General features: G+C 43.2%; 1 protein-coding gene across 10 annotated transcripts in view; it reads right to left on the bottom strand.

The window, feature by feature from the left end:
* SH3KBP1 (SH3 domain containing kinase binding protein 1) overlaps positions 1-26,585 on the bottom strand; it is a 244,810-nt gene that overhangs the window by 54,193 nt on the left and 164,032 nt on the right. For all 10 annotated transcript variants that reach the window (XM_084844051.1, XM_084844056.1, XM_084844061.1 and 7 more), the window contains 2 exons: positions 24,454-24,529; positions 17,427-17,521 (listed from right to left, as the gene is read on the bottom strand). In XM_084844051.1, coding sequence (XP_084700177.1) covers positions 17,427-17,521; positions 24,454-24,529 — 171 coding nt within the window. The remainder of the gene's footprint in view (positions 1-17,426; positions 17,522-24,453; positions 24,530-26,585) is intronic.

Here is a 26,585-nt window from a genome sequence, read left to right as displayed (position 1 = left end):
TTGTTAAGAGCCTTTTGTAAAAGAGCTATAATTAATCTAGATGGGTAGAAAAACATAATACCCCTAAATATAGCTAAAGTTTAAAATAATTAAGACATCATATCTAAAATTAAATACATGTTCTAATAATTGATGGAAGTGTCCTTCAAAACAAATATAAAACGGGAGCTATACTGCATTACGACCTATACTATAGCGCAAGGGACTCTGGCATTTATGAGACAGTACGTTATTATATCCCTGATTTGCACATTCTAAAAGAAGCAAGGGAGGCAAGCATGTAGATGGGTTGCTCAGATTTTACATTACGCTCATGGATATACCCGCCATTATTTGATGTATCACCATAATACAACCAAGATTGCTATGCTTATTGAACACAATTGTTTCAAGATATGGCTTGGTTCTAAAAAAGAAAAGAAAAAAAGACTTCAACAGAATACAAAGAAATAAAGGTCTCAAATAATAAAGCCTACCTAATATTTTCTGTCTCATATTCATATATTGGGAACGTCAGAGGGTTAAATTATTTATAGTTGATCACCTGTCTTTTAAACTGCCATTTAGTTGTTTAAATTCAAGTAAGTGCATATTCCAAAACCCTGATCTCTCTCTCTCTCTCTCTCTCTCTCAATCTCAATCAACTGAAGGAAGGGCAAATTAACTGCCACTTTTTTTGTTAGAGGGAAAGATCATCTTTAATAATTGCTTTTCCATTCCATTAGGCTCAGTAACCAAGAAGCAAAATAGTTCATAAAATAAGCAAATGTACACTTAGCTTTCAGCCCACCCATTAAAATTAGTCACTTTTTGTTGTTCAGTCGTTAAGTCGTGTCCGACTCTTCGTGATCCCATGGACCATAGCACGCCAGGCCTTCCTGTCCTCCACTCTCTCCCTGAGTGTGCTCAAGTTCATCAACTAAAGGTTTAGATGATTTCGGGAGCAATCCTATGGCCCCTAGACATTGTCTGATGGGCCAATGGGTATTGGGGATTCCCCCCCACCGACAGCGCTCCAACCTCGGAAGGGGGAGTTGGAGATCCGACCCCCCTCCCCTGCCCTCTTGCACCTGGTGTGGAAAGAACCATGTAGGCTGCCCTCTGAAGTCAGAAAATTGACCTCAGAGAGGGAGAAAAGGGGGCATTCTGGTGGGTGGGGAAGGGAGGAGACTGGAGAGGCCAGGTTACAAGGTATTCTGAGCCTTTTCCAACCTCCTTCCCTCCCCCTCTGAAGTGCTGTTGTTAGATGGGCAAAAAAGCCAGTCTAGCAAAAAATGATTGGAGGACAACGAAGCAAAGATAATCTCTGCCACTCCTCCCACCCGCCCAGCAGGGCGCTGCATACATGGACTGTCCCCCCTCCCCCCAGTCTGGAGGCTTGTGTCTCATGAGGTCGCAACCCATAGGATTGCACCCTAAGAGGACACTCCTATGCATGTATACTCAGAAGTAAGTCCCATTAAATTCAATGGAGCTTACTCCCAGGTGCACAGGATTGTAGTCTAAACTAATTAAAGTCTGAAAAGATTATATTCCATATTACCTAGCCGAATGTTCATAGGAGAGCTCCCCATCCTCTCTACGGGCATGAGGAGGAGACTGGAAGCATCCACTTCCTGGTAGTGGCGATTCATTGTTACATCTGAACTGAGCCAAACTGTGGTTAGTTTAAGCTAAGGTTTGTTTAAACAAGCCAAGATCAGAAACCATGGTTTAATCTTGGCTTGTTTCAATAAACCAGTTAAACTAGCCAAAGTTTGGCCCAGTTTGGATATAGAGACAAACTGCATTTTGTTTAAACCAGGGAGAGGATGTATCCAATCTCTTCCTTGTGGTCACATCAGAGGACAATAGATTGAGGGTAAGCTCTTGTGCTTCTGACTTCAGCAGGCTTGTTTCCATAATGCTAAACTATTTTCTGAACTTGGTCAATGAAACATGCATTTCTTTAGAAATCAAAATCCTTTTTAAGTAGAAGACAAGACTTGTGGGGGAAAGCAATGCAATTTTCATAAGGGGAATATTGTCCTAATTGCTATTTTGTATGTTGGTTGATATCTTAGCATTATTGCACATTGTTCCACACTTAAAGGCAAATTAAGATGAACAAATCTAGTGTTCATCATTCCCCATTCAAAGCAAGTCTTGCTACCTATTATGCATCCATCTGGTCTCATTAGTACTTCTTCCCGTTCTGTGCAATTGGTTTAACTGCGCAACAAGTTGTAGCTTTCTCTCTCTTTTTTCTGCTGATCTGTGATAACTATTCGGAAACTTATTCCAATGTTTGATACACTTTTCCACACTTCTAAATACACGATTTCCATTTCATAAAGCTAAAAATTTCATGCAAATATGGTGTGAAACCAACAAGTTAACTTCCAAAAATATTTTCTAAGTGATTAGGGTGGAACTACACATTACATGTGGCAAGGGGTGGCCACTAAAAATGGCATCCCTATGTCAGGGCCCCGCATCTCTGCTTTAAATTATCATCATCATCATCATCATCATCTCTATACCACCCCGTAGCCGAAGCTCTCTCGGTGCTTTACAACAATTCTTAAAAAAATACAACAACCGCATTACAAAAAACATTATGATCAAAACAGACTAAAAGGTTTTTAACATATAAAATTTAAAACAATTTAAACAGCAAAAAACAATGATTGGAAACATGTTTTCAATATGGTAGACAGAAATGTCCAATCATATGCCATTAAATGCCTGGCAGTAGAGTCAAATGCTACTTTGATTCCTATATTATTATTATTATTACTACTACTACTACTACTACTAATATATTAAATGTATGTATCACTTCTCACTGCAAACATATCCTAAAATAGCAATACAAATAGCAATAGCCAATGAAGTAGTCATAAATTTGCACTAGTGCAAGGAAGACAATGGTAGGGCTCACCACCTAAGGACCATGAAAAACACAGTGCTCAGAAACTACAATGGGTGTAGAATGTGGTAGCCAGGTTTGTTAACAGGGGCTGCATATAGGGAGCATGTAGCTTTCTTGTTGAAACAGCTGCACTGGCTTTCTAATACTTTTTGGCCCACTTTAAAGTGCCAGTGATGATCTTTAAAGCCCCAAATGCTTTGGGACTAGGAAACTTGAAGAACCACCTTCTCCTGAATAAGCCTGGTCTACCTTTTAGCATCTCAGGAATGCAACTACTTGGTTTCTGTGTACATACAGAGAATCCTGAAAAATAGTTCCTGCACATAAGGAAGCATCTTCACTTTGCCAAATTTGGAGAGAAAATGACCATCTTTCTTTGGAGAAACTAATTTTTTAAGAAAGCTTTTTTTCTGGCTGGCTTACATTTATAAATGACTGCTTCAAAAATTAGCTCTACCAGTCATGAGTGAAATTATCTGAAAAGGCGATTCTTCCTTTTATTTATTCAAAACAGCAGCAGAAGTCATTTCCAGTTATATGGGTAGGCTGTAATAGTCACACAATTTGCACATGACATATAACTTTAAAACACGAGGATTGCTCTGAAGCAAGAGTCTTGAAGAGAGCCATACAGAAGTAATTGATTTTGGAAGGAATATTATGCAGCTGTTTTCCTGCCTACTTTACCTGAATTGTTATATAGAATTACTTTATTGATGAGATAGATCAGAACATACCTATGTATGTCTCCCCACCCCCCGCATCTTCAAATCCAATGTTCCCCTCCTCCCAATTTGAAAGGGAACATTTTGCAAAGACTTCCCTTTCCCCAAAATGGTTATTTAGGGAAGGGAGAATATATTTACCATTGTGGCAGCCAGGGGCATCATTATCACAAGGCCCACCTGGGCATGGGCCCCAGATCTTTTCTGAGCTGTGCCCCGGATCTTTTGAGCTGTCCAAATTGCCATTTTTTTTTACATTTTCCCATTGACTTATATTGGAAAACAAAAGTGGCCATAACTTTTTGCGTTTGTACGATAAATACATGAAATGTGGAGGCTTGGTACCCCCATGCAGCTGAGTGATATGCCAAATTTCAGGCAGTTAGGTCCAGTGGGTTTTGTGCTAATCACAGGTAAAATTTGCTATTTTCAAGAAAACGTGTCAAAGCAAAGAGCTTTTTTTTTTTTTGTGCTTCCACGTATGTGCATGGAATTTGGGGACCTGGAAGCCCCTATAGAGATGATTGAGCCGGCAAAGTTCAGACAGTTAGGTCCAGTGGCTTTTGTGCTAGCCACAGGTAAAATTTGATTTTTCCAAGAAAATCTGTCAAAGTAAAGAGCTACAATTTCATGGAATTTGGAGACCTGGCAGGCCCTATGGAGCTGACTGAACCTACCAAATTTCAGACAGTTAGGTCCAGTGGCATTTGCGCTAGCCATGCATAAAGTTTTCTTTTCTCAAAGTCTAAAACAAAAAGTAAAAACTGTCAAGCCACCCAGGGGATTAGAGATTCTAATCAGAAGGTGTTTAACGTGACCATTAGGTCACTATCCCTAATCTCTGGTGTAGGTTTTGTTTTTTTGTTTTGTTTTTTTGAGGTGCAAAAAATCTCTCTCCCCCTACTTTTCTGCTCTTACATGCCCACTGTTGGGAGCTTGCCTGCAATGAAATTCTGAAGTGGGAGAAGGAAGGGAAGAAAGAGCTCCATGTGATATACTGGCATTTCACACCACATCTGATTTTAGTGCCCCAAACTGGAACCTTTGAATTCTGCAGAAGTTTAATAACTTCAGTACAGCAAAGGATCCATCAGCCTCCACAAACTTCTTTCTCCCCCTCCACTTTAATTTCTCCTAAATAGCTGTAGGACTCAAATAATCCCAAAGGGAGGGTTAGGACTATGTGGCGTCATGATCGAGAAACTGCTGGGGCTTTTAAATAGGTTCTACGGTTTTAAAAAAGGTAGAAAAAGCCATCAGCCACCTCACCTCATAAAGTTCATTTAAGTACATGCACTCCTTACAAACCCTCCACAGCCTCCTAAATTCCTCTGAAGTACTACCTCTCTGAAAGGAGCCATTTGGCTTAGGGAATTCTCTCTACCCCGCACCCTCACGCATATTTCCAATCACCATTCTTCTTTTCTTCTTCCCTGTCCTTTCTTTATTCCCCCCAGAGCATATCTTGGGGAATTCTTAAAGAGAATTCTCTTCAGCGGGCAAGAAAAGTTCTGAACTGTATTTGACTTTATACAAACAGACAAGAGGGTTGGTTTTTCTCCTTCTCCTCACTCAAGCGTTTGAGAAGAGTGGGTTCACATGGTTGCAGAGAAACAAATCTGGGGCTGTTTTGTTTGTCAGCTGCCATTATCCAGCAATAGGAAGGGCTGTAGCTCAGTGGTAGAGCACATGCTTGGCATGCAGAAGGTCTCAGGTTCAATCCCCAGCATGTCCAGGTAGGGCTAGGAAAGAATCCTGCCTGAAACTCTGGAGAACCACTGCTGCCAGTCAGTGTCAACAATTCTGCACTAGGTGGACCCAGGGACTGACTCAGTAAAAAGCAGCTTCCTATGTTCCTATGAACAGAAAGCTTTAATTTAAAAAAATAGGAGTTTTTGGTTTGTTTTTTAAGTGGAGGGGAGATAAATATTGCTAATTTATGCAATCCTATGTATGCCTACTGAGAAGTCCCATTATGTTTAATGAGGCTTACCCACAGGAAAGTGTGCATAGGATTCCAGCACAAGTTACTTTGCAGGGAAGTTTGCACCTTGATGTTCTGCATGTTTACTCAGAAATAAGTCCTGAGTTGTGAGCATGGTACTGCAAGCTTAATACAGTGCCTACCCAATTCCGACTAATGAACTCACTACCCTTTCAGCTCAGTCCTATGCATGTTTTGTCATTTGTGGGTTTGTTTTTTTTTCATGAACTCCAGCTTCAGTGGTGAGAGAAAGGTAGGGATGGCAGAGAATTCCGCCACGGATCTCGGTGAGGCCGAATGCCAGTGCATTCGGCCCCCCAAAATCTGTGGCGGAACAGCCTGCCCCCCCACGGATCCCCCCCCCCCGGGACGAGACTCACCTGGGGTGGATCTTCCGGGTGGCGGCGGCTCCGGCGGCAGCTGGTCTTCCGACTGGCTGCCACCGCCGCCATTTCCATTCTTGTTCTTGTAAAAAAAAAAAAAAAGACGTGATAGGCTACGTAAAGATTTACGTAGCCTATCATGGCTAGGTTTTAAACAAACAAACAAACAAACATGAGGTGATAGGCTACGTAAATCTTTACGTAGCCTATCACAGCTGGGTGGGTTAAAACAAACAAACAAACAGCGTATGCAAATGGCGGTGGCTACGGCCGCCGCCATTTGCGTACCTTATTTTTGCCCGTCTTAGTCTACATAAATATTTACGTAGGCTAAAACGGGGAATCAAAAAGGGGCGCAAATCGCGCCCGCTATGCTATTTGCGTTCCCCTTTATTTTCGCCGTCATAGTCTACGTAAATATTTACGTAGATTAAGACAGACAAAAAGAAGGAACGCAAATGGCGGTGGCTGTAGCCGCCGCCATTTGCGTACGCAGTTGTTTTTTTTACCCAGAGCCCTCCGCGGCCGGAAATCCGGCTGCGGATGGCTCTGGCCCGGCTTGAGCTGGCTGGCTGCTCTGCAGAGCTGCCGCAGAGCACAACCGGCTGCGGAGGATTCCGGGGGGGAAGAACGGAGCGCCTCCCCCCGTCCAGGATTCCGGGGGGAGGGACGGAACGCCTCCCCCCCCACCATAAACATAATCCGCAAACAGGTAAGTGACTTTCGTACATCCCTAGGGAAAGGTACTAGTACATGCTCAGAGTTTCTCCATAACTTAGCCGTAGTTTTGAAAACAGACTCATTGGCTGAATCCTGGTGAAGTCTTAGCACAAATGAAGTTATGGGGAGGAAGATACAATGACAGCTTGTGCATAGCAAGGAGGAGGTAAAGGAGAATTGCACAAAACAAGACGTCTGTTTTGATGAAGAGTTGCTGGAGTATGGTAGGGTGAGGAGGGATGGTTGCATGCAGGGGAATAGAATTGGTAGGGGGAGAATGTAAGTGCTCAGTGGTGAAAGAAAAACATTCTGCACACGCTCAGAGGCACTCTGTATTTAAGAACATAAGAAGAACCATGCTGCATCAGACCAAGATCCATCTAGTCCAGCATTCTGTTCACACAGTGGCCAACCAGATGCCCATAGGCAGGACACAAGCAGGACATGGGTGCAATAGCACCTTCCCACCTATGTTCCCCTGCTGCTAACATTGGTGAAATGTAAATAAATTCTAGTAATTCTAAATTTGCATGCATGTATATCCTTCAGGAACTTTGCAGGTTTGTTGCCTGGGGGACACCTCTAATGACCTGTGCATTTTCATACAAATTTACCCAAAAACAGTTGGAGAAGGGGTGAATGGAAGGGAAAGCAAATCACTCCCTCCCCAAAAATGGAGAACTCCCCTTCCACATGAACTGCTGCACGTATCCTTCTGAAACTTTGCTGGTTTCTTACTTAGGGACAACTGTAGGCTGTCTGTAATTTTCAGAACAATGGTCCACAAGGAACATAGGGAGATAAGTATGTCCTCTTTTGGAGACCTCAAAATGTCAAGGCCATCCTTGCACAAAAACCCCTGTGGCTATCATTTTGAAATTTGGAAATCATGATCTCTTCTGATGGGGCAATGAATCCTGAAATTTGTATCCACTTCTTCCAAGTAATAAAAATGTTATTGGCAGTTCCCTTTAAAAGAAAATCAAAATGTAAACCCTGCACCTATTTTTTTTTCTGACATTGGGCAGGTGTAATCTCCTTCTAGGGGGCTACTATGCCTGAAATTATCATCCAGTTCTGACCAAGAGAAAAAAGTTACATTTTCCCCCCTAATTTCCCATGGTAGTAAACAGGAAGTATAAAGACTCACTTTTCCAAACATCGACTCAGGTTTCGTGGTGAGTTGAAGTGGTCTGACTACAAATTGCAGAAGCGGGATGTTTTCCAAAATGCTGAATCGGGGTCTGAGTTGAACTGGGGTGGGGGGGTCAGTGCACACTTCTTATGTATGCATGTATGTATGTAATCTATACACACACACAAGCACACCACATGCACACACACTAGACGTGCGCTTAGACTTGGATATATATATATGCGCAAATTTTTGTTATGGGCCTGTGCCCCGGATCTTTTAAGAACCTAGCAAAGCCCCTGGTGGCAGCTATGGGTTCCTCTCTGTTTTGTTTTCTCTTTACACTTTAGAAGCCATCAGAACTCTGGTTGCCATACTACCTTCTCAGAGTACCTTGCAGATGAAGCCAGCATAGGCATGCTACTGCCATTATATTTTCTTTGCAGAATAACTTGGGAATGATGCTAGCATGATTCTAGAATAATTCCCGGGACACTCTGAGGAGAAAGCATAATGGCCAGGTGTTTGCTCCTGCTACTGAAGCTGCTGACATTGCTCGCAGCTTTTACACTGGTATAATAAATGGAAAAATGAAGAGTCATAGTAAAGTTCCTCCTCCCTACTAAAACTGTTTTGGAGGTTCAGAACCATGCCCCACAAAATCACTGAAACAACTGCTGCAATTCAATACCTGTAAATGGGAGTGGCGAACTGGGCAGCTGTTTTGGTTCATCTCTCTCTCCCCTCCCCTGTAACTTACTGGACTTACTGGTATCAACATTTTAAGAGTACTTCCTGCTCATCTAGAACCCTGAAATTTGATGGAGCATGTAGGCCAAGAAACCCCAGTTACTAAATCGTCTTTCTTAAACTGGCATAGTTGCACCTCCTCCCTCAAAATAGGAAATCTAAATGTATCTTCAAATAGTTAAGGTACTTCCAGGCCACCCAGAAAGCTGACATTTGGCACACATGTAGCACAAGACATGTGGAGTACTAGAATATCTATAAAAATAACATTTGTAAAGAACTCCCTAGAAACAGGAAAAAAAATCCTGTTCTAGACTTGTCCTGGCTCTTTGCAAGCAAATACAGGGAGCTATGCAATCGAATAGTTAATTTGGCAAGCAAATGGTCAAGCACACAGGTCCAAGGACGTTTCGGCTAAGGCAGGAGCAGTCAAAATCCAGGCAGAAGTCAGAACACAGGCAGGCAGGCAGGCAGGCAGGCAGGCAACCGCAGGAGTGGTCAAAGTAACAGGCAAGAGGTCAAACACAGTAAATCAGTTAGGTATGTTACTGAGTACAGGGTAAAGAAACAGTCCAGGGTCAGTAGCACAGAGCATCCATTGCAAGGCAAAGCATAGGTGACAAGGTAGCAGATACCAGAACTAGCAGAGGCATTGTTTCCAACAGCTGTCAAGTTACCAGTGAGAGCTGATATAGCTAAAGCTACTAGAACCCCACCCAGTGCTCAGCTGCTTCGTTAGAGGCTCGTCAGATGCCCTCCTCATGTGGAGGGCCCAACTCATGAGTAGTCTTCTTCAGTAAGCGAGCACTCCTTCGCCTGGCAACCATCCTATCATGGACCTTAAGGCACCAGCATTCTCGGGGGCTAGGTGGCAGCCCAGCATCTTTCCCTGCCTCTGAAGCTGAGCTCTCTGCCTCTTGAGGAGGCAGATCTGAAGGCATCACCCCTGAGGGCCCCGAACTGTCTTGATTAGTGCCCGGGTCTCTTGAGGGGCCAACTGGCTCTGACTGTTCTGGCTGGTCCTCTGAAGATGACTACAGTGGCGGCATGACACTGGGACCATGACAAGAAGTATACTCCCAAATAGCTAAGGTGAGTTGAGGCCATCCAGACACTCTGATTACAAGGGAAGCCTGGAAATAGGACACATTTTGCACCAAGTATTCAAAAGTTGGTTCATTAAGTTTATATCACAATAGAAATCAGAATTCATATGAACGTATGAAGCTGCTTTATACCAAATCAAATCTTTAGTCATTTACAGGATTCTAGGCCACTATTGTCTAGTCTGACTGGAAGCAGCATAGGCAGAGGTCTTTCTCATCACTTGTTATCAGAACCCTGGAACTGGAAATGCCAAGGATTGAACTCGGGTCCTTCTGCATGCAGAGCATGTGTTCTACCTTGTTCCCTAGGAGGAAAAGGAGCTATGTCCCCTTGTCTAACAGAACATTTCAAGCCACAAGTGAGACAGAATTTTAGGCTGTGGGAGTTCAGGAATTTCTATTTGGAAGAAAAGGTACTCTTTACAGCAAGATATGTTTCCAGTATGCATTTTTTAACGTACATATCATAAAAAAATCCTTTGCTGGTACTAACAAGTCTTTAAAGTGTCATTTTGATGGAGGTAAGAAGATTAATCTTTAATTCATCTCTCTCAGGTCATTTAGAGCAGGGGTCCCCAACCCCCGGGCCGTGGACTGGTACCGGTTCGTGGACCATTAGAAAGTTGAGGCCATTTGCATCCCTGTTCTTCAGGTAATAGGCTACGTAAATCTTTAGGTAGCCTATTACTGCAAAGAACAGGGACGCAAATGGTGTCCGCTATGCGGACACCATTTGCGTCCCAGTGGCCAGAAGTCTGCCAGCGACCCCCCCCCCCCCGTCCATGGAAAAATGGTCTTCCACAAAACCGGTCCCTGGTGCCAAAAAGGTTGGGGACTGCTGATTTAGAGGACAGCATAATTAAACGTAGTCCTTTACCATGATAACCCCCTCCCGCCTCTCAGTTGGAATTCTCTCCAAATAAAATGAAAATTTCATTTTCTATGTACTAATGAATTGAACATGAGGAAATTCATTCTAAATTAATAAGTACTCAAAATAAAAGGAATACTACTGTACCCTTCTCTACATTACTACAATAAGATAGCAATGAGCTCACGCAAGGTTCCTCTGCCCAATCTGGAGCGATTTCCCTTCCCACTGCAATCCCCTGCAACATAGCCTGCGCTACTCAGGACTGCTTTTCAGGGGCGTAGGAGATGGCAAGGGGAAGAGAAAGAGAGTGGAATGATGGCCTTCCTATCATGCAATCTCTGGATACAACCCATTTTATTTGAGTAACTCTACAAAGTTGGCAGGCGTGGTAGATTTTGTCTACATATGTACAGTGTATCTTTGTCACAGTGGAAGAGTTTTAGGGATAATGAAGTCATATTTTGGGAAATAATTTCATCGGACATGAATAACGTGTTAATTTCTGACAATATTTAAAACATCAAGTTAAGAGAACTAAAACGAGAAAGGCTTGTGTTTATTTTTTCATTGAAATTTGCTCCAGCACTTTTGTGAATACGGACATTATTTGGGTAACACGACTATCCGTTGTACTGGTTGTTAGAAATAGTAGTGTTACTTTAAACCCACATCCATAGATCTTCATAAATGCAAGAGAGAACGTGCTCTATTTCATATTCATCATTCAATACATAAGTTCCCAACAGAGCATGTGAGATCTTTTGCCACCACAGTATTTCTTGAATTTATTTGATATCTCACTGAGGAAACAAGTACTTATACTAACAGGCACCTCAGGCATATATTGTTGCAACTGAAATGGTATCCTATAAAGGCTGTCTAGCTATGCTCCACATCCCTTTATTTTCTGATTCCACTTTCTTGTTTCTGTGGGCACTTAGATAAGGCACAAGAGACCACACTGCCATCCCACCTCTCTTTCCATCTTTCAAAATGCCCCTTGATTGGACATAGGTGTGACACTTTGGAATAAGCCTGCTGTTTTTCATTATTTATACTGTACTGAATTGTAATATTGCTAATGTTATAGGTATAATTTTTAAGCAGAATGGGATTTGAAGTTTCTGTGTAATGGAGTTTACATTTAATTTCTTTATATAATCCTTTATATTTTTTCATGTTTTTTTTCTTCCTTCTCCTTCTTTTGTTTTCTCTTTCTTTTCCATTATTGCTGTGTCCTCTTAGGAATACTGTATTGTTGGAAAATTGTAGTTATTGATTAGGTTGTTGGTATTGTTTATTTCATTTATAAAGTTAAAAAATAGATTAAAAAGTATTTTAAAAAAAGGAATATGCCTGCTGTTTTTCCAGTAAAGGAGACCCAGCTGGGCTGCACTGTTGGAGCAAAGGGAACAATGTGTCTGTTCCTGGTCTGGAGTGTTGGTGGAACAGAGAAAAGAAAGCAATACCACACATAATGTGGCAAAGGGGAGCCTGAGCCTGCTTCTGCCCCCGCCACAGGTACTTAAGGCGGGGCTGCCAGAGGCTGCTCGGGAAGGAGCCTGGGGAAGGAGGACCAGCCAGCAGCTGCACCGGGTGATCCTGAGCCTGAGCCTGCTTCTGCCCCCGCCACAGGTACTTAAGGCGGGGCTGCCAGAGGCTGCTCGGGAAGGAGCCTGGGGGAGGAGGACCAGCCAGCAGCTGCACCGGGTGATCCTGAGCCTGAGCCTGCTTCTGCCCCCGCCACAGGTACTTAAGGCGGGGCTGCCAGAGGCTGCTCGGGAAGGAGCCTGGGGAAGGAGGACCAGCCAGCAGCTGCACCGGGTGATCCTGAGCCTGAGCCTGCTTCTGCCCCCGCCACAGGTACTTAAGGCGGGGCTGCCAGAGGCTGCTCGGGAAGGAGCCTGGGGGAGGAGGACCAGCCAGCAGCTGCACCGGGTGATCCTGAGCCTGAGCCTGCTTCTGCCCCCGCCACAGGTACTTAAGGCGGGGCTGCCAGAGGCTGCTCGGGAAGGAGCCTGGGGAAGGAGGACCAGCCAGCAGCTGCACCGGGTGGATCCTGAGCCTGCTTCTGCCCCCGCCACAGGTACTTAAGGCGGGGCTGCCAGAGGCAGCGCCTCGGCGTGCACCTTGGCGTCACGCCAAGTGCGACGCTAAGTGCGCACTTAGTGTCGCACTTGGAGTCGCAAGATCTACCCACCTGCTTCTCCAGAGACACCAGCAGCCACAACACCAGCAGCAAATAGCAGCAGCAGCAGAGGGCAGCAGCTTTAAAGACCAGGGGAAGGGGCAAACGTGGACTATCTGCTCCTTCTTAGCTGCTGTTCTCTTTTATCTCTTTTATATTCTTTTAAACTGTTGTATATTTTATATCTTAATATTTTAATATGTGTCTGGGAGGACTATTGGGCAACTCAGGGGGTGGGGGAGGTGCCACCATAACTGTGGTCACGGGCAGGGGGAGGTATGGCGTTGGGGGATTAACAGGCCAGCTGACGAGAAGAGGGGCGAGACACCTTACAGCTGTCCCCTCTTCTGGTTCTTCCCCCAACCTGATGGTTCCTGGCAGCCTTACCAGTCTGCCCTCAGGTCTGGTGGTGCTGCTGCTGAATGCCAGGTCAGCCCAAAATAAGACCTCCCTCATCCATGATTTGATTGTGGATGAGGGGGCTGACCTGGCATGTATTACTGAGACCTGGGTGGGGGAACTGGGAGGGGTCACTCTCTCCCAGCTGTGCCCTCCTGGGTACTCGGTGCAGCACCAACACCGACTTGAGGGTCGAGGAGGGGGGGTTGCCGTGGTCTATAGGAATTCAATCTCCCTCTCCAGGCTTCCTGCTCATTCGAGTGCAGATCTTGAGTGTCTGTACCTTGTGTTGGGTACCCGGGACAGATTAGGGATTCTGTTGGTGTACCGCCCACCCCGCTGCCCATCAGACTCCCTGCCTGAGCTGACGGAGGTGGTCTCGGACTTGGTGTTGAGGACCCCCAGGATGATGGTCCTGGGGGATCTCAACTTCCATGCCGAGGCCGCTGTATCCGGGGCGGCTCAGGACTTCATGGCCGCCATGACAACCATGGGGCTGTCCCAACATGTCATTGGCCCAACGCATATAAAAGGACACACGCTTGATCTGGTTTTCTCGACTGGGCAGGAGGATGGTGATCTGAAAGTAGAGGAATTAACATCTGTCCCTTTGTCATGGTCAGATCACTTCCTGCTGAGGTTTAGACTTCTGGCGGCCTTTCCCCTCTGCAAGGGTGGGGGACCTATTAAAATGGTCTGCCCCCGGAGATTAATGGATTCCGATGGATTCCAGAGGGCTCTGGGGGATTTTCCTGCTGGTATGGCTGGTGCTCCTGTCGAAGCCCAGGTCGCTCTGTGGAATGCAGAGATGACTCGGGCGGTTGACACGATCGCACCCAAGCGCCCTCTCCCTCTGAGCAGAGCCCGGCCAGCTCCTTGGTATACACCTGTGCTGAGGGCAATGAAGCAAGAGGGGAGACGGCTAGAACGCAGGTGGAGGAAAACTTGTGCTGAGTCTGACCGAACACAGGTAAGAGCCCACTATCGAGCCTACTCTGTGGCGGTGAGGGTGGCAAAGAGGCAGTTCTTTTCCACCAGCATTGCATCTTCTCAGTGTCGTCCGGCGGAGCTTTTCCGAGTGGTTCGCGGCCTGTTACATTCTGGGCCAGGGAGAGAGACGGTGGAACCCTCGGTAGCACGCTGTGACGAGTTTGCGCGGCACTTTGAGGATAAAGTCGCTCAGATTCGTCATGAATTGGACACAACCATTAATGCAGTTCCATTGGTAGAGGCGTTCAGAGCACCGTCTGGTCCAGTTTCATTGGATGAGTTTCAGTTACTGAAGCCTGAGGATGCGGACAAGGTGCTTGGCCAAGTCCGATCGACCACTTGTGTGCTTGACCCTTGCCCTTCATGGCTTATTAAATCAAACAAGGAGGGGTTGTCCGGCTGGGTCCAGGAGGCTGTAAATTCCTCCTTGAGAGAGGGAGTGGTGCCTGCTGCTTTAAAAGAGGCAGTAATTAGACCACTCCTGAAAAAGCCTAACCTGGACCCAGAGGATGTTAACAATTATAGGCCAGTGGCCAACATCCCCTTCCTGGGCAAGGTGCTTGAGCGGGTGGTTGTAGGACAGCTCCAGGCACTCTTGAATGAAACGGATTATCTAGATCCATTTCAATCGGGCTTCAGGCCTGGTTTTGGAACGGAAACTGCCTTGGTCGCCCTGTGGGATGACCTCTGCCGGGAGAGGGACAGGGGGAGTGCGACCCTGTTGATTCTCCTGGACCTCTCAGCGGCTTTCGATACCATCGACCATGGTATCCTTCTGGATAGGTTGTCTGGGTTGGGAGTTGGAGGCACTGCACTACAGTGGTTCCGCTCCTACTTGGATGGCCGATTCCAGAAGGTGGTGCTGGGGGATTATTGCTCTGTGCCATGGCAATTGTGCCATGGGGTTCCACAGGGCTCTATTCTATCCCCCATGCTGTTTAACATCTACATGAAACCGCTGGGGGAGGTTATCCGGAGGTGTGGGCTGAGGTGCCATCAATATGCGGATGACACCCAGCTCTACCTCTCTTTCTCATCAAAACCAGGTGAGGGAGTGGCTGTTCTGAACCAGTGCCTGGGCACGGTAATGGACTGGATGAGGGCTAATAAACTGAAACTCAATCCAGACAAGACGGAGGTACTGTTAGTGGGTGGTTCGTCTGCCCGGCTAGGTGATATTCAACCTGTTCTGGAGGGGGTTGCACTCCCCCTAAAGGATCAGGTTCGTAGTTTGGGGGTGCTCTTGGATCCAGAACTGTCACTTGAGGCACAGGTGAACTCAGTGGCACGGAGCACTTTTTATCAGCTTAGGCTGGTATACCAACTATGCCCTTATCTGGACAGAGATAGCCTAGCTACAGTTATCCATGCTCTGATAACTTCTCGTCTGGATTACTGCAATGCGTTATACGTGGGGCTGCCTTTGAAAACGGTCCGGAAACTTCAGCTGGTCCAAAATAGGGCAGCAAGATTGTTAACAGGGACTGGCCTGCGAGCTCATATTACGCCAGTACTTTTCCAGCTGCACTGGCTGCCAGTCCATTTCCGGGCCCGATTCAAAGTGCTGGTGTTAACATTCAAAGCCCTTAACGGCTTGGGGCCAGGTTACCTGAAGGATCGCCTCCTCCCATATGTGCCTGCCCGGACCTTAAGATCATCAGCAGCAGCCCTTCTCCGTGAGCTCCTGCCGAAGGAAGTGAGGCGGGTGGCTACTAGGAGGAGGGCTTTTTCTGTTGTGGCACCCCGGCTCTGGAATGAGCTCCCTAGTGAGGTTCGCCTGGTGCCCACATTGTACTCCTTTCGGCACCAGGTGAAGAACTTTTTATTTTCCCAGGCATTTTAGCTTTCTAAATTTTTATCTTTGCTGTTTTAAATCTGTATTTTAAACTCCTGTACTGCTGCTAGGTTTTATTGTGGTTGTATTGTTATATTGTGGTTTTAATGTTCTATATATTTTAAATTGTTTTATTGTGTGTTGTTTGGTTTTAGTTTTTGTGAACCGCCCAGAGAGCTTCGGCTATTGGGCGGTATAGAAATGAAATAAATAAATAAATAAATAAAGGGGACACATGCAAGCCAAGGCTTACCTGACTTGGTACCTTCCAAATGTCTTGGACTTCAGTTCCTATGCACCCCATGCAGCATGGCCAATAGTCAGGAATGCTGATAATTGTAGTGCAAAATATCTGGAGGACACCAGGTTGGGGAAGGCTACCTTAAGACATGTAGTAATTATTTGTGGTGTGTGTATTTGAAAGTATTCCTGCTATTCTTTGTGTTTTAGGCTGGGTCTACACATGCCACAGAGTGAGGCAGAAATAAGGTGGCAGAAAGGTGAGGTGGTAGAGTGGACTGTACCACTTCAGGTAATAGGTAAAGGATAAAAAAGTAAAGGTAAAGGTGTCCCCAACCAGTTGTGTCCAACTCTAGGGTGTGGTGCTCATCTCCATTTCTAAGCCGAAGAGCTAGCGCTGTCCGAAGACGCTTCCGTGGTCATGTGGCCGGCATGACTGAACACCGAGGTGCACGGAACGCTGTTACCTTTCCTGCCGAAGTGTTACCTATTTATCTACTTGCAACTTCTTGCTTTCGAACTGCTAGGCTGGCAGGAGCTGGAACTGAAGACGGGAGCTCACTCCGTCACGCAGCACTCGGGTCTCGAACTGCTGTCTTGCTGACCTTCCAGTCTGCAGTTCAGCGTCTTAACCACTAAGCCACCGCGGCCCCTATAAAGGATAACCACTTGCAAATGCTCCTTCACATTAAAAACAACAGTCTCCTGAAAATAGGAAACTATATCAAGTGTAGAGAGGTTCTAGCCTAGTCCTTTTGCCAAATGGATCTCTATTTGCAGGGAGCTTTGAATGCAAGCAAGCATTATTGCTCCCCACCTGCAATCTGAAATAGTGAAATCCCCTCAACCACTTCATCCTGCTGCATGTGCAAACCAGGTTTCATTCATGTTTTAAGTGGGGATCTTGAATGCAAAGCAATAAAGACATTGTCTGGAGAACCAATGAATATGCAGTAGGAAAAGTGCAATTTAAAACAAGGAAAGGAAACATTTTCAATGGCACAGCAAGTGACTTATCAATGTTTTTCCCATGACACTTCATGCTTTTGAAAAGTATGCACCCTAAAAAGTATGCACCATGATCAAACAGAAGCACTAATCAAAAAGAGTTTATATCAAATGTCAACAGCATTTTTCATATGAAAATGCATGTCTATTTTTAAACAGAAAAACGTTACAATTACCTTATTGACAAGAGTGACAATATCACCTTCTTTGATTGTCAGTTCATCTTCATTCTGTGCTTCATATGGAAATATAACTTTGCAATACTCCTTTACTGAAAGGAAAAACCAATGCATTTCAATACATTGTACTACCAAAACGTTCATGTATTGTCAAAATGAATGTCTTTCCTAACATTTCCCTAGTCTAGGCAGTTGGCTTTAGAAAGTGCATGAAACATAAAAACATTTTATATACTACCAGAGAAAAATAATGAGGAATTCTATAGAAACAGTCATTTAGGTCACAATCCCATGCATGTTTAGACAGAGAAAAGGCCTACAGCTCCTACCAGCGGCTGGGGCATCCTGGCAGCTGTAGGCCTTTTCTCTGTCTAAACATGCATAGGATTGTGCTTTTAGTAAACTACTTTAGCCAGAAATATTCCATTAAAATACTTCAATTGGAAAGGCTGTGTTCATATCTCATTCACATTGAGGCTGTGTGCAGGGATTTCCCCCAGGGAACAACAGAGCCGTGCTTTTACCATGTGTACAACCAGTGCACCATGCTATTATGGCAAATGAGAGGTTGTACTAACATTTAAAATTTAATAATTTTTATTAAATAAACAAGTTATAATTTTACTAAACATGTCTATTATAATATAATTATGAAAGTTGTAACTTTTATTCCTTCTTTTGATCCTCAGGGAGCCTGCATAATTTCACCAACTGAAGGGACATGACTGGATGGGGATATGGGAGGCAAGCACAGGCTTCCCATTCCCTGTAATTACCAGGTGAGCATGCCAAGAGCAGGGAAGAGGGGACGACTGGTTTTTCTTATGGGAACCTCTCTAAGCATGGGAGCTATACCTGCAGGGGGCAGTTGTATGCCCACTATTTGACAGCAGCTCTAGATAGCCGTTCTACTTCCTCTCTTCCTGAATATGTTACGACAAGGAAGAATCTTTATAAGTAAAAACGAACACTGTCCAAGCACATCCACTTGTTTTCTAGATAAGTTGTTCCAATCCTTGACACGTTTAGAGAGGAATGTGTTGGAAAGGGGCCCAGGAAAAATCACTTATGCACCTTAATGCAAATATTATTAATACATTGGTCCATATGATATAAGAATAAAAGCATATGGTGATCCAAATTTTAATTTCCAAAAGTAGCTATAGCATGCAAAAAACCCTGTGCATACTTTTAAAATCTGTTTAGTTGCATGAGCTAAAGCAGATAAGTATAATTTGCTTATTAATGTACCAAAAGCTAAATAAAAAGAACAATGTACAGGTATCATCTCACTTGCTTAAAATATCTACAACTGGCCATGGTTTTAACTATTACTCATGGCTATGTATCATTTTGTGTATGTTTCCGCTTTTCTATTTAAAGGCTTCTGACTGAGATTGCACTTTGACACTGCATAACAATTGTGTTTGTCTATATTTTTACGTCAGAATTCTAGATACAGACCTGCTTTAGTGTCCAATAATAGTCTCAATCAAATATTACTCACTTATTTATACCTTGCATCTCAAAAAAGTTACTACTCTTTATTTGAAAAATGATTTTCTGAAACAATTCTCCTACCCCTCTAAAGCATCATGTGTTTGTTCCTTGTCTTCTGTCCTCACTATTTGTCTTGGTTTGTTTGTTCCATAACTAGCACTGGAAGATCCTTTTCTGATACAAGGTTCTCAGTTCTCTGAAAATACCTGCCATTCACTACATGCCCATCTCAGAGCTCTGAGGGTAACTCCACAACTCCAAACAAGACTTAGGGTGCAATCAGTAGGTAATACTCCATAGTAAGTATGTAAAAGATTGCACCCTAAATCTTGTTTTGTGTAAATATGCATAGTTTTTTTCCTGCATAAGATCCTTCCTTAGCCATTGCGGCATGTTATCTACTTACTAAGAAGTGTTACCAGATGTTAGGAAGTGGACAAGCTTTAGTCAAAACTACGGCCACCTAAACATACAATAAGAGAAGAAATAAATTAGAGGGGAAGGAGTAATTGCTGATACTATGCTTTATAATTTTGAGGAATTATTTACAGTAATTTGCATCTCTGACTCTTTTTGGATTTATGGGGCTTCAGGCTGTTTATATTTCATTCTAAATAAAGAATATAATAAAAGAAAGCATTGTTAAAAATACTCTGCATCCTGTATTGTTTTTAGAATTCCCTCGAGTAATTTCTATGTTTACATCTATCTGGCAAGTTCAAAGCATGAGAATTACTGTAAGAAGGTTCTGGATTTCTCTCCCTTCACATTTCTTCCAAAATGAGCAGTTCCAATAGACCTCATCCTGGTCATGGAATGGCACTGCCATTCTTGGGGTTTTCATTTCTAAAATGTGTAAAACACTGCTGTAAGTGTGAGTGGGCATGCATGATTTGATTCTTTAAATAAATCTTCTTTGCGGTGTTTGAAATCTGGTATGAACCTGGGGCCATCTATATGGCACCGCTTTCAACGTTCACTCCGTCATAACTGCGCAGCATTGCAGCTGCGAATTAGCTTCTGCTGCGGTACACATGCGATTTACTGCGGACTTCTCCAACGGAAAAATCCACTGTGCCCTGACACATGGCCATTAAAGCAAAGTAAACTGCGGCAATCGTGCTGCTCTTTTTTTACCATTATATTTAAATGCGCAGCTGCACAGCCATGTGAGGGTGGGGGCGCGACACTTTGGGTTTTAGTGGCTGTTTTGTATTTTAGGGGTTCTTTTGTGTCTATCTGTTCCTCTTTGGTAAGATGTGGGTAGTCTGCTGCTTTGTTACTATGCCAACTGTTTGTACACAATCACAGAGGCAGCCCTTCAGCCCCACACTCTCGTGATGCAAAGGGGCATGCCCATGTGAGAGGTATGTGCCTACCCATCATTCCAAAATGGATCCCTCTGAGCTTCGGGTGTACCTCTCTGTTAATGCGCAGCTGCAAAGGAACAGGGAGGAATAGGGAGGAGTGAAAAGGTGTCACAGAGTGATGTAATCACGAAGCACGCCTATCCCACGCCCACCGCAAACTGCAAAGTCAGTTCGAGGAAGGGACAGACAGCTCAGCAACTGTGGTAAACCCACAGTAAGCAAAAAAACCTGCAGCAAAATGCCTCTGCGGAACTCAGTAGTTTCCCTGTGAAAACCATGGTTTGGCTGTGAAGTGGCGACTGCGTCGTATGTCCCGGAGGTCCTCAGACCACAGCAGCCCTGGAGTAAATGGCTCGTGTAGATGGGGCCCCTGTGGGTACACCAGGGGTGGGGAACCATATCGGCTCAGAAGACTGGATTGCCCCCGACTGCCCCCCATAGGCCAGATGATGTCAGTGACATTAGGGACAGGGGCACATCCCTGACATCACTGGCTCCCTGGATGAAGCACTGCCCACAAGGGGAAGCAGCGGCCAAGTGCACAGCCAGCTTCACTTGTCCTTTGCCTTCCCCACATGAAGTGCACTTGGCCACTGGGTGGGGGAGCAGTGCACAATGGAACCCTTGTTATCGCCGATTAAGGATTACAGAAAACAAAGGGATTCCTCTTCCCTGTTCCCCCCACAAGCCCCTGGTTGCCTCTAGGAAAGGGGGTGGGGCTTGGGGAGTCGACAGAGCTTGGGAGGGTCCAGAGAGGGAGCTCAAGCCTCCATGGGTGGAATGGGGAACCTCTGCGGTTAGTGCCGTTTCTTAAATCTCACTGCAGTCTTTTTTTTTTAAAAAAATCAGGTATTACTATGTGTCCAGGTGCAGATGTTCATACCTGCCCATCATCAACAAAATGCCCCATTGCCTGGGCTGGCTGGGGAAGAAAGCGGCAATTAATTACTGGCTAATTGGCTTGGGATGATCACGGCCCTTTTAATTAGGCTGAAGGGGGAAACCACATCAGTTTAAATGCTGTCAGGTTTTTTAAGAACAATTTTAATTTTCTTATTATCTACACCAGCACAGGTGTGCGTACAATACTCTTTTGAATAAAATAAATAAATAAATCCTGAAACTGACTAGATCGGTTAGCTGACTGATGCCTTCTTTTCTGTCTATAGGTAGACAGCAATCAAATTAATGGTAAACTTTCTTGTCAGTTTCTGCCTAGTCAGTCTGCCTAGTCCTAGCCATCTGCAACCCTAAACGAATTATTCGTTTAGGATTGCAGCCTGTGCCAATTTTAAGCTAGTCTGTGTCAATCTTAGGCTAATGAGTTAGTTTCCATATATCCTTGCGTGTTCCAGTGCTACTGATCATACATGTCTTAAAGAGGGGAAACACATACACACACACACACACACACAGACTTTGGTGTACCTCTCTTAATATTTTAAATTTTATATTTGTGTAAATAAGGATCTCTTTTGGTTAAATGGGAATCAAGTGAGCATTATTACACAGATGGGGATATGTATCTTAATCAGGAAGGGGAAAATATCATGAGAACAAATAGAAGGAAGGTGTGGGAAGAGCAAACTGCACATGTGCCAAATGTGAAATTAAGTACAGAAGTTCTCACTAAACTGTCAGAAGACAAGCAGAATAGAGCTCCAGACACAGCCAATCCCTGGAAGAACTATGGAACACAGGAAATTTGACCAAACGTAGTAGTCAGTGTGATGCATTTATGCAGGAATAACAAATACTAGTACTTACTATCGCTTCAGGGATTATACTAGTTTACACAGATTTTTAATTTGAAAGATTTAGAAAGCTGTGCTACTCATAAAACATTAGAAAATATCTTCATTTTAAGGAAAGCAATTCTTTTAGAATTCACCAAGCAGCCTCAGTCCCTTATCCCAGCTGAAAGCATGATTGAAAAGATAATCAGCATCATCCGATGCATCTGGAGTTGCAACAGCACCACTTTTGTGATCACCATAGCCAAGAATGGTACATTTGAGACTGGCCTATAAGTTAGACAGATTTCCTGGGTCAACGGAAGGTTTCTTTAGTAAAGATCTTATTGCTGCCTCTTTTAAGTAGCCTTCTTTTAAGAGAGAACAACCCCCTCCTGCAAAGAAGAATTAATAATTTCCTTTTGCCATGGGAACAGGTTTGCATTGGCCAATTTAATCAGCCAACAAGGGCAAGGGTCGAATACACAGATGGTGGCCCACACCATTCCCAATACCCTGTTCACATCCTCAAGTTCTGCAAGCTGAAAAGAACCCAAAACAACTGGACAAGCTCCACCCCCTCCAGTCATATGCATCTGCATAGTGCTAACTCTTCCCTCTTTACTTTAGCATTTGTCTCTTCAGGTGGTTTCAGCCTTCTTCTGCCCCTTGGGTGCTCTGAAGCTCCAACTGCATGAGTTTGGAGAGTGCATATGGAATTCCTATTCAAGCAGGCAATATGATTCAAGGCTTTGGCATTTAACAAACTGTTCCGGAGTTAAATCTTGGTAAGTATGTTGGCCTAGTTAGGAAAATGGAGAGATATTTCATGCACGCATGCATAAGTAAAGTGCCTTTGTAAGCTATGAGGTTATATTCCGTATTAGTCCTACTTAGAGTAAACCCATTGAAATGAATGGGACTTAAGTTAGATTAATGTTGGACACAAGCCATAGCCTTTAAGCTTGATAAGTTCAAAAACCTTTAAAATACAGATCAGCAACTGGTGACCCATGGGCCAAATCTGCCTATCTAAGGAATGTCGCTTTGCTTTCCAGTTTCCACAATTCCCTTCTCTCTGCTTATTTTCTTTCTTGATTCTTAATTGAAAGCATTAAGTATATATTAAAAGCATATAAAACATATAATGTGGAATGTACATTACTTTGAAATTATTATAAATAAAGTCATTACTTTTCAAAAACGTATTTTATCTGTTGTCTTCCTTCTAGCAGGCTGATGTAACTAGCAAGTTTCATTATGGGTACAAGATCTACAGACATTCAAATTAGGTTCTGTAGGTCATATGATAGTTACAGGAACAAAAGGTGTTTCTCTGTTATATCTTAAGAAGGCAACTGAATATAACAACTATTCACCCTACCTTGTCCCAATTAATTATTCCTCTCGTTACTTTCCTCCCTCGTGCCTAATCTGTCTAGCCCTGAACTTCAGATTGTAAACTGCAGGCAGGACCTATCTTTAATTTTTGTAGATTTCTCAGTCCAGATAATTAAAGCATGCTGCCAATCACGTCTCCAGACTTTTTCATTGTTTAAACTAGGAATCTGTATATTAAGGTATGTTTTTCAGATTTCCTTTAGGAGCACACAGAAAGCAGCACACAGAGGTAGGAGCGAGTCAGCGAATGAGCCTAGTGTGTCCCAGTCTCAATATGTCTCCTCGCTCACCTTCCCCAGTGGAAGATGGAAAGACTGAATTACATAGCAAGGAGAAGGAACCCTCCTTTTCCATGGCACACTGCAATCTCAGACTCCCATCCTTCCAGGCTTTCCCAGAAAGAATCTAATTAATTTCTTTTAACCCCTGCCCCCTAATTTGGGGGAATGACTATTAACAACAAGCTTCCCCAGATAAGGATTAACGCCTGAGAACCGGATGATAATTTAGACCCTAATTGTAAGTAGTTTTCTATCTAGCAAAGGAGACATGAGCAAACACACTTAATTATAGTTTTCAACCATTTTTAAGCTCTGTTATTCATAGTACTGGAAATACCCTACTATATTTTTATTTCCTCTGAAAGACTCTACCATCTGATAGCATATTTTTCAGCAAAGTAAACGTAAGGGAGTGAGAGAGAAGTGTGTATATATTTTCTCTGAGACACACCTGCATTTTTTAACAGAAAAACACCCAACAAATTGGATTTCTCTAAGAGAAGTGCAACTTAATCAAATATTTGGTAGTAGAGACTGGGATATAAATAAGATAATGCTAGTTTTAAAGTCTGAAACAAAATTAGTTTCTCTTCACATCTTTAGCCCAAAGCCTTGTGGTGCATTTTCTTTATTACTTTTGAAATTAGACAATGTCTAAGAAATTAAAGTGCCCCAAATTTCCCCAGATGCTTCACTGTACTGAGTAGAAAAAGGAAAAATTAATAGCATCAACACCTACTCTTTGTTCTGCTGTCCAGTTCTATTTTCATCGGCTCCTGTATTGCTGCAGCTGTGGATATTCTTTTTCCAACCGTCTGTAAACATGTAAATGATTCTTCTTTAATTTATTTTATCTCACTAATTATACAATAACATAAATAATGAACAAAATACCACAATTCATCTATTTGCTCCCCTAAAGGAGTATGGTCAATAAAAACATTTTTTAAGAACTGATTTAAGTATTGAAGTGATTCACGCAGTTCTTACCTGCACAATTACCTTAAGATGTTTAACTGGTTAGTTAATTGTCCCCTTGTGACCTTATAATTATATATTATTTTGGACAAAGGAAGTTCTCCTCTGTGTGCACATGAAGTATCAAAGCTCTGTTGACACTTGTGTATCCCAGCATAACCACTTCATAATTCTACTTTATCTTATTGACAATGACATAAGCATATACAGACAGATTTAATACTGTGTTACCCTGTAGTAATTTACTATGTAAATGCTTACAGTTTCATAATATTTTAACTTGGGGTTAAAAACTGTGGGTTAAAGTTGTTAATTGACAATGGCTAAAAGAAACAACTATGATTAATGGGTATATGAAAGCTAGTTGTACGGACAGCATTTGGGCTGATACCAAGTTTATTGGTTTCATATCCCACAATACTGAGCAGAAAAAAACTGAATTAAACAATTATGGGAGAGACTAGAATGTAGTTTTAAGTCTACTGCTACTTTTATATCTACAGGCAAGTATAGTTGAGCAGGAAGCTGACATCCTGAACAGCTCACCTTCTTGAGAGTGCACAAAACTCAGAGTTTTGCCTGAAAAAAGATAAACAGCGGAGGAGCAAAATGGAAATATGGTCCCTGCTATATTTAGTCAAAGACCAAAACAACAGAATGATTCAGGTGACCAAACACAGATAACACATTTAGGGGACCTTTAACATTCTCTTGTACATACACACAGGCGCACACACAAACACAATCCCAGTTTTCAGTTGAGGAAGAGAATGCTTCCAGAATTCATTAACACAGGGCACAGGATTTCAAATGCCATTAAGAGAGCCTAGCAAGACAATTCAAATTTATGAGGTGTGGGGCAAATCCGTCTCATGAACTAATTTAATTAATTAGCTAAAATGGTTGTATACAAGAACTTATGGTAGCAAGGGAGCAAATTGTCTTCTGGCAGGCTGTTTGTATGGAAAGTGAAATAGCTGATTTATGTTCGACGGTGCAAAGAGGTGACCCTGCCAATTAACTACATTTTCTTTGAGAAGAATTTCATCTGCCAGCAGGATTGCCAGATGTCCTTTAAAAAAATGTGTATTTTGTTTGAAGTATTGGTCTGTATTCCAGATTAAGAGCCCCATCAAACATAATGTCCTTTATTTCAGCTCCCAACATTTTATCGCTTTATGTTTCCAATGTCTCATAAAACACAGAACAAATACTATTTTTGTTTTTCATTTCCACCCACTGAAAGCAAATATATTGTTCTCCAACAATAAACACAGTACTCATGAAAGCAATTGTTCTTTAGACGTCATTGCCATTCTCTGATGTGTTTCAGAATACAACATACCACATATCTCCCATCTCAGGAGTCTGAATTTGAGACTTCCACTGCCCTCAAACTTCAATAAGTAACCAAATACAAATAAAGGTGAAATTGGGATAGATTTCAGGCTGAGGTCACTTTGAGGTTCTTCTATCCTTCCCCCTCCTTGGTGTGCCATTTCCCTGGGGAAAGCCATTCAATCATGTACTCTATAAGAGTAAACTGACAGGCCTCAATGGCTAAGCAAATCAATTAAAATGGAGGGTTTTTTTTTCCATGTTCAAAATAGGTCTCAAAGACATAAATGAAGCTGACACAGTAGTATGCTAATTTTAAAATTATATCAAGAACTCATAAAATTAAAGGAGTGTGTGGGGAGGGACATACAAAAGAACACAAAGAGAAGCAAAGGGTACTATACCATGATTTGAACAGGGTTCCTGGAAACAATGTCCATATTAGATTTAGCATATGGTAATAAGTGTACATGGGTCACTATAACAATCAAGAGATTCTCTGTCTTAGACTTTCACATCCAGCTTCTCATTTGCACAAAATATTAAGCATTTTGA

This window comes from Heloderma suspectum, chromosome 3, assembly GCF_057233095.1.
Source record: "Heloderma suspectum isolate Gila_16-S chromosome 3, 16-S_ref, whole genome shotgun sequence".
Classification (NCBI taxonomy): Eukaryota; Metazoa; Chordata; class Lepidosauria; order Squamata; family Helodermatidae; genus Heloderma; species Heloderma suspectum.
This window is presented reverse-complemented; position numbering and strand designations above follow the sequence as displayed.